This window comes from Akebia trifoliata, chromosome 8 (genome assembly GCF_017979445.1).
Source record: "Akebia trifoliata isolate Shusen 1 chromosome 8, ASM1797944v1, whole genome shotgun sequence".
Taxonomy (NCBI): Eukaryota; Viridiplantae; Streptophyta; class Magnoliopsida; order Ranunculales; family Lardizabalaceae; genus Akebia; species Akebia trifoliata.
This window is the reverse complement of record NC_141382.1, coordinates 6,055,684-6,064,359: the sequence shown is the minus strand read 5'-3', so window position 1 is coordinate 6,064,359 and position 8,676 is coordinate 6,055,684. Positions and strand designations below refer to the sequence as shown.

At 34.5% G+C, this 8,676-nt stretch overlaps 1 protein-coding gene across 2 annotated transcripts; it reads right to left on the bottom strand.

Annotated features, from left to right (window-relative positions):
• Window positions 1–5,694: 5,694 nt before the first annotated feature.
• Window positions 5,695–8,470, bottom strand: LOC147395729 (FCS-Like Zinc finger 8-like). Of its 2 annotated transcripts, none has more exons than XM_086450500.1 (3): window positions 7,725–8,470; window positions 6,809–7,619; window positions 5,695–6,067 (listed from the first exon to the last, which is right to left on the bottom strand). In XM_086450500.1, exons 2-3 carry the CDS (start codon window positions 7,615–7,617, stop codon window positions 5,962–5,964), a joined length of 915 nt encoding a protein of 304 aa, XP_086306626.1. In that variant the 5' UTR covers window positions 7,618–7,619; window positions 7,725–8,470; the 3' UTR covers window positions 5,695–5,961. The 2 variants fall into 2 exon arrangements, with proteins under 2 accessions (XP_086306626.1, XP_086306625.1); XM_086450499.1 differs by having other exon boundaries at window positions 6,809–7,624; window positions 7,725–8,469.
• Between the last annotated feature and the right edge of the window lie 206 nt (window positions 8,471–8,676).

The following is an 8,676-nucleotide window of genomic DNA, read 5'->3' as shown; positions in this document are numbered from 1 at the left end:
TAGCTTATCAAAGGCTTTGAAATGGACGGCCACTAAGCTCCCAAATTTAAAATGGTTGATCGAAAATGAAAAAAAAATATTTTTTAAAATTTTTTAAGATTTTTAAAATTTTGTGATTTACGTACACATGGCAACCAATCGTGTTTTTGGGTGCCACATGGACGTTTTCTCCATATAGATAAGTGGTCCTTCCCCCTAGAAATATTAAATTGAATATCTCACAATAGTACTTTTTTTCACCATATAATATACTAACTATCATATCTTTTGTTAAGGTATAGCTTTTTTTTAATCAGTAAACTTGTTTTTAATGAGTTTAGTAATTCAGTGTTAATGGGATTTGAACCTAAATCTCAGGTATTATCACCCAAAGACTTTATCAACTAAACTAACTGATACCCACAACCTACAATTATTTATTATTTATATCTACTTTCAATTTTCAAATCTTCAACCCCAAAGCTCTTCTTCTCATTGGTAGGATCCTTATTCTTGATTGCACAAGTCAAATCATTTCAATTATTTTATATAAAATAATTTATAAATAAAATATACTTAAATTGAAGAGAGTTGATATTTCCACACAAATATTCCTTTATAACAATCAAGCTAATGAAATTCATTGGGATAGGGTGGAACAAATTCCCCCATCTTATTTTTATTTGTTTTTACCCCATCTTCTATAGTAAATTATATGTTCATATTTCTTCAAGTATACGAATATAAGGAAAAGAGGTCTTAATGCTTCTCGCATGCCTGTACCTCTCGTTTTCTTCTTTCCCATAGGTACACATAGCACAGAAATGTCAGAAGATATTTTTTGAAGTTTAACAAAAGATTCGTGATTTTTTGACTCAAAAATTTTCACTCGATCTATACGTGATTGATATGGTAAGGGCATCATAGATCTTTTTCTTCAGGATAAACAAGGAAAAGATCAATGGTTTTGTGCACTTGCCACGTCAACCAAGTACAAACTGGGTAAAAAATTTCGAGTCAGAAAATCATTAGCGTTAACAAATCAAACATTTTATATTTTTTCTTTTTTGAGATAGTTTATTAAAATTACTTTTTATCATTGGTGTTATAAGAAAATGTATTTTTAAAATTTTATCCATTTTTTTTATATCAAGAAATATAAATCTTATTCTTATTCAACATTTTTGTTTTTCACTAAATAGTTTCTATATCTTTATTTTAATTAATATATATTATAATTAATTTTATGAATTAAGATGTTAAAAGGATTCCTTTCCCACCTTAGATTCGTGGGGGCTATCTTATGCTAGTCTTGTGGACTTGTGGTGCCCCAGCAACTCAAATGCTTAGTGGGACCCACTCTCAACCCCTATTATTGGATTGGATTGGAGCAGAGAACATGACAACAACACGTGAGGGACCCACCACGTGGATTGCACAGTCAGCAAGCCACGTGACAGGTTGCTAAAGACCACTGTCCATTTCTTGTTTGGTCTCGACTCGGCTTAGTCAGTCAGCTCAAACCCTAACTGAGCTCTTCGTTAATTATAAGAAAATAAAATATAAAGAAAGATTCCATTGCCACACCATCTTTTACTTAAAGCACCCTATGATGTGCTCTTATCCTTTGCGGATTTTATATGAGTTGGGGCGCTATAAGTAAAAGTTGGTGTGGAAGTATAAGCTCTCGGTAATGAGACATGAGACAGATATAAAACTTAGTTTTAGAACTCATTGAGTCCATCAAATCTGAGGAGTCAACTCGACTTGTTGCTTTCAAGGAGACTCGGGCAAGATTTGGTGAAACCGATTTGTTGAGTCAACTCAATGAATCTTTGGGCTCGTCAACTCAATCAAGTCAGCTTGAAAGTCCATTGATTTGGATTGGAAACTCAACCAAGTTATTTGACTGTATATAATTTTTGTTGTTTATTTAAAATACTAAAATTATTTTCGATCCTTAATTAGAGATTTAATATTTTTTATTTGACTTGTCCAAGTTGACTCAAGAGTTGCCAACTTGACTTGACTTTGATGGACATTCTACACGAGTCGAGTTTTAAAACTATCATATTAACTACAGAGCAATATTACAAGAATAATGCATAAGTGACTTCAAGATTGTACCTCACATCTCTCATCTTGATGTGAAAGTGTATAGGAACCATAGATGGTTTTCACTCGACACTCCAGTACGACTCATATTACAAAGCATCATATCTAGTACAATCACAACGTGGAAAAGCCCATATTCAACGGTCTAAGGCCATCAAATTTCATAAAATTTGATGGACCGAAGGTTTGAATTTTTCATCGTTGAATTTCTTTTTTTGACTGGTCGAAACTATCAAAATAATGAAGGATGGGAGAAATTCAACAGCTCTACACTGTTGAATCTGGGAACATTAAGAATTTTGATGGCATGGACCATTGAAATTCGATTTCTAAAATTCGTGGGCCTTGGCCCGCCAATTTTTCTTGTCAAATTTTCCAGTTTTCACGTAGTGAATCCGACTCATTATCCATAATCTATAGTGCCCAGACTCCATGATCAAACCTATGGGTTCAGTCTCATTGCCAATCCATGTTAGAACAAACATTTAATCTACTTATATATTGGTACATTGGAGGCAAGATTTGATCATCTGCTCATTTTTATATTATTATTCATTAGGGTTTTTTTTTTTTTTGGGTTTTGGTTTTTGTTCCTTGAAAGGAAAATAATTATTCTGCAATTCTTCATCTCATCAACAACACATCATCCACAATCATATTTTACGACAAAATCTCATATTATATGCTGAGAGAATTTAAAAGATAAAAATACAATTTCATATTAAATTATTTTATAAAGATTATTTTAAATGCATTAATAAATCTACCCAGAGATATTTTTGTAAATGTTTTTTTGGTAGCTCAAGGAGTATCCCCACCTTAGGTGAGACTAGTCTACCTGGGCCGCACACACCATCCCACCCTGTCATATCTTACGACATTTAAGTAGTCACATTTCTGTGAATGGACATATAGAGATTTGAAGTCATGACCTAGGGAGCAAATCCAGTCACTTTCTTACCATCTCAAGTAGCTCTTGGTGGGTTATTTTCGTAATTTAAATCAATCACAATATGAGATCATTTATTAGAAATCAAACATTGATTGATCAATGTGATCATGGCCAATGCACATGGTGAAAATGGTCGAACTATCTCTACCGTTCGATAAATTAACATGTTATGGATTATCTATGGCAATCTCTTTGGATCTGAAAACCCCATCCATAATATTCAAATTAATACTTTACAACACAAAGATAATGCTATTGGCAAAATAATCTAAATCATCGTGATTGAAGTCTTAACCTCAAAGATTTTTGGATCAAAATGAGGATTTGATAATTGTCTTTGAGAGAAGAATAATACATGGGTTGCGATTGTCAAAAACAAAGAACAACCATCTAAGTTACACAAAATTTGGTGTGTTATAAGTAAAAGTTGGCGTGGGAATAGATGTTGTGCCAATATAAGTTCTATTTTCTTAAAGTACGTTATTTCTATATTAGGAGAGCCAACTAACACTTATACCTCTTTTCAGTTTCATAGTGTATAAGGCCCACAAAGCCCAGCCTTATTATAAAAGAAATAAAAAAAGCCTCAATCACTCTAGGCCTACTTTTGTTGGGCCCACTCTTTGATGGACCTAAAAAATGATCCAATTGGCGTTTTGTAGTCATTAATAAGAGCATTTTCTTTAGATGAGATAGGTCATAAGGTTTCATGTCAAGGAGGTGGACAATTTATACACTGAGTGCCAATGAGGAGTCTTCGGACACACGATATAATGTAAAGAGCACACTACCCAAGGATCAGCCTTAAATTCATAATTTGAATTTTTTTGGCTTATCGTGGGTGTCCCACCCTTCGGGTGAGACTAATCCCATGGTCACACGCATTGTTCCCTCGGAAAGTCCTACGTGCAATTGCTTCAGTCGAAGATCAATCGAACCTGGAGGGTGACCTTAAGGAATTTATTACTTCGTGGGGTTTTAGACATTGATCTACCCTTTCTGGGGAAGCTTTTCAAGGCTCGGCTTGCCCTAGGGGTTACCTTGAATCCGTACTTAATTACTCCAAATGGGGAGAGAGAGAGAGAGAGAGAGAGAGAGAGAGAGAGAACACCCAAGAAGAGGAATGTCTAGTAACAAATGATGGTTTAAAATACCTCTAATTAACTATTTTCCTTACTTCAGATCTATTTTACACAGTGATGGAGAGATTAAGTAAGACACAATTCATAAAATCAGAGATGGATGATTAAAATGGAGGTGCATTTATGAGATACTATGTGACAATCGAATACTAATCAATTTAAAAATAAAATTTTATAAGATAGTAAAATCAACTATACTTCATGGAGCTGAATGTTGGACCGTCAAGAAACATCATGTTAATAAATGAGCGTAGTAGAGATGAAGATGTTGAAATGGATGAGTGAGAAAAACTAGGAAGGTTGATGAAATTAGAAATGAGTGCAATAGTGAAAATGTAGGAGTAAATCCAATGAGTGATAAATGAAGTAAAAGTTGATAGATGGTTCGGGCATGTTAAAAAAAGATCAATTATAACCCAAGAAGAAATATTCGTTTAACCAACCCTAAATCTTTGAGCCAAACGCTCATGATCCAATGGTCAACTAAGGGAGACATTGATTCGCCAAATTGGAATCTGCATTGATAGGGATGATCACAAAGTCCAAACCTTTGGATGGCCTTCGAGATTTGCATCATAGAAAATCTTAAAGCACCATCAAGGGTTCGGATTTACCGATGATTACAACCCCTCAAAGCCTTAACTCTTTGGATCCTTAGAGCTAAAGAATCATGTTTTTTTATTTATTTATTTTAATTCTAATATATTTATATCCAATCTCACTACCTCAATCAATTATTATTTGAAAACACTCCAAGGTATAATCCTTGTTCAAGTCTTATAAAAAGAAAACATTTTAATCTTGGCTGCCAACTCTCATGGATACAAGCAAGCATTTAATCAAGAACCCATTTTTTTTTTTTTTTTTAAATATATTGAACTAAGGTTCAAAAATCACACCAACCACTCTGATTGATTCCCTCTTTTATAAAACAAATATTATAATTTAAAAAACCAAAAGACATCACACAAAGTTTAATAGAGTTTGAGGGTGGTTGGATTTAGGGTTTTTCCAGCCCTAGCTACCCTCGTCGAGGATAGGTTTCAACTGGTTTATGGGAATTGAAGTTCAAATACAAAAGCAGTAAAATAAAACATGCAGAGCAGAACACTTGCAACCAAACAGGCTCTAAAGCCCGGCATTGGGTTTAGTTCTTACTAGAAAAGACCTAACCTTGCAACCAAATTCCCCGTAAAATTTGGTCGAGTTGAATTTCAATGAATGATTCAAACGAGTTGGGATGAACTCGTATCTGAATCGGTTTGACTTAAATTTGGATTCATTCACATAAAATAATCAATTTTACATCAAATATATGCTATAAAGTAATTGTTTTAACCTTTTTAGGTTTTTTAATCAACAAAACCAAACAAAATGGGTATGAGCAGAAAGGATAAGACACAAATAGAAATCAAGAGAATTTATATGAATGAAGCCATTGTTCCCATATGTGTGTAAATATATGATGGTTTGCTCATAAAGGAAACAGTTATAATAATGCAAATATTTGAAGCCAAAAACTGTGGACAAACCCAACAGCAATTTACTTAGTTAAAGCTTTGAAATCAACAGAGACAACCTCATCAATCACCACATAGAAGTATCAAAGTACCATAGTTTTGTGCCTCGTCTTTCAAACAATGTTGTCTTAATGGAGTCCTTGTTCATTGATCGATACCCATACATGGAAAATTGAAATTTTTTTTTACAGATTACCTTCATGAAACTGCTGAAAATTTTGCAGCTCTTTTAAGTAGAAGAAAATGGGGAGAATCAAGAACGAGTCCTAAACGAATTGTCCATCTCGGGTTTCTCCATTCCCTCGTCGAACATAATCTCTTGGTAGCGGCATTCATGGCTGCAAAATGCTTTCTCGCCTCTGGAAAGAAATGGAAAAAAAAAATAATAATAATTAATTAAATAGGGAACCATTGAGAAATCTCAAAGAGAATATTTGGGTAAATGAAGTATTCGAATTTCTCCAACCTGAAGTCTTGGGATATGAAATTAATCAAAGAGAACAAACACAAAAGGATAATCAAGAAATCAACCACAACACACGGATTTACGTGGAAAACCTTACCGAAAAACTATGGAGACACACCGATTTCACTATGTTCTTAAGGCCAAAAGAAAATTATAATACTTCATCCCGCCTTAAACGATAATAAATTAACATACTACCATCATGAAAGTACATACTTGCCCTTCGAGGGCTGGGGGCATACTGCCCCTCTGCAACCCCTACAGGGCTCAAGGTGGCGCTTGACCCACGAACATCACTGTGAAGCAGTACCAACGGGCTCCACAAAATAAAACAGGAAGATCTAGACAAAATATGGAAAACCCAAACACCTAAAATGGTTCAATAAAGATTTACAAGCGTCGATTTTGAGGAATTCTCTATCAAATAAGTAGATTTTCTTGAAGGACCTATCTGTAATGCTCTTAGTTCAAATGTTTCATACATAAGTGACACAAATTGAGATCTAAATATATAACAATATAAGCAAAACTTACTTGTGCGTTGGAAATGTTTTATATCTGATTGAACCAAGTTTTCAAATTTCTAGAATAAAAATAACAGTAACAGATTAAGAAAGAAGGAATTAGAACAAACCTGTACATATAAATATCCTTCCCTTGTTCAAGCTTCTTCTTGCAATTGTAACAAAAGCTTAAGAAATTCTCATTCAAATAACTTGACTGATCCACAGAGAAACAATTATCCTTCTTTGGCAGAGAAAATCCAGAACCACCACAACAATTTTCCACAATGCAGTCACCATAGATATGTGTTGTTCTCGGGTTTGGTCCACGGGCAATCACACAAGTATAATCCTCAGAAAGCTCCATTTCACTTGCAGAGAGACACCCAGTGAAAACTTGAGGAGAGTTTGGTGTTTCAAGGCCAGAATTTGAAGAACCAAATGGAGATTTCTTTGTTGAACATGGTGAGAATAATCCCAATTGAGAATTTCTGGTTTTGATGCCGAAATCAGGAGATTTTGGAGATTCTGAAGGAGAAAGAAGAGCTGAGGGTGGGAGAAGAGGGATTTGAATCTTCAATTGTGATCCAAACAGAACCATTCTGCTATCAGATTTGGAGAACTTTTTGTTGGTTTCTTGATCATTGAGAGCATCAACAATACCAAGACCAACACCAACACCTCTTGAATCTAGTTTTTTCTCAAATGGGTGGTTGGGTCTGAAATCCAAAGATGGCTTCACATTACCAAGAACAGAGAATGGTTTAGTGTCTAGTATTGAAGTTGGGCTCATCATAGATTCAGTTTCAGGGGAACCGATCGCAGAGAAACCTGAGAAGAATCTTGGAGAATTAAAGAAAGATGAAATGGGTCTTATGTGTTTGTCAGCCATGAGAGTACTTTTGTTACTTGTTACTGCTCTTGATCTCTTCCTCAGCATATCTTCACTACAAATCAAGAACACCCAACAAAGAAAAATCAGATTTTTTTTAATAATTAAAATAAGGGAAACAGAGATTTATAAATTAAATGGTGAGAAAGACTCACCTGAGATGATTTGGGATTTTTATCAAGAAACCAGAACAGATTGAACCAAAGAATCCCCCATGGATTTACAGAAGATGGTATGGCAAAATCCACTAGAATCACCTTTTTAAAACTTCAAAAATGGGATTTTTATGATCTTTTATTAGAATACAGCAGGAAAAACTCCATGGAATCCCTCTAAAACCTCTGTCATCTCCATCTTCCCCAACACGAAAGAAAAAAAAATTCAATTTTTTCTCACCTTTTCCTTAATTGGTACACTTTTTCAACAAGAAGGCTCTTCAAATCAAACAAACCTCATGATCAAAACCAGACATAAAGAAAAAAACAAGAAAAACTTGTAATTTTGTTATTGTCCTTCTCTGGTATTTCAACCACTACCCATAAAAATATTCAAAACCCAGATACAGATAACGCCATTAAACCAAAAAAAATTAAAAAGATTTGATTTTTTTCCTCTTAGTAACTATTTTTTTCCTGTCTTTTCTCCTTTATTTCTCCTCCTCTCTTTCAGATTCAGACCTGCAAAATCGCCATGGTTTTGCAGAGCAAGAGAGAAAGAGAGAGAGATTTAAAGGTTGTTGGGTGGATTTAAAGACGCTCGGGCATGAGAATCAGTGGTTTTTATAAAACCGCCATTACTCGAAAATGGCAAATTTTCTTTTACAGAAAGAGACTGAAAGTGCCCTCTCTCTCTCTCTCTACTGGTTTTTCTCTCTGAAAGTTTTCTTCTTCTGGTCCTCTCTATCTCAGTAAATACAAATATAAACACACACACACACACACACTCGAAGGCTGACGACACGCTACGTCGATTTCGCTACTCGTACACCTATTCTTAACAACGCTGTCCGTACTTTGTACAAATGTATCAATGGTAACTTTGACACAACCCCCAAGTTTTGTTGAATGTTTGAGATACCCTTACCATGTTGTTAAATTGATGGCATAA

Bases quoted from the DNA above. Each gene is read 5' to 3' on its own strand.
- LOC147395729 (XM_086450500.1), bottom strand. From the start codon at position 7,617: ATGCTGAGGAAGAGATCAAGAGCAGTAACAAGTAACAAAAGTACTCTC. The intron at 6,068-6,808 runs GTTTGTTCTAAT...ATTTCTTTCCAG, and splicing joins AAGGATATTTATATGTACAG to AGGCGAGAAAGCATTTTGCA.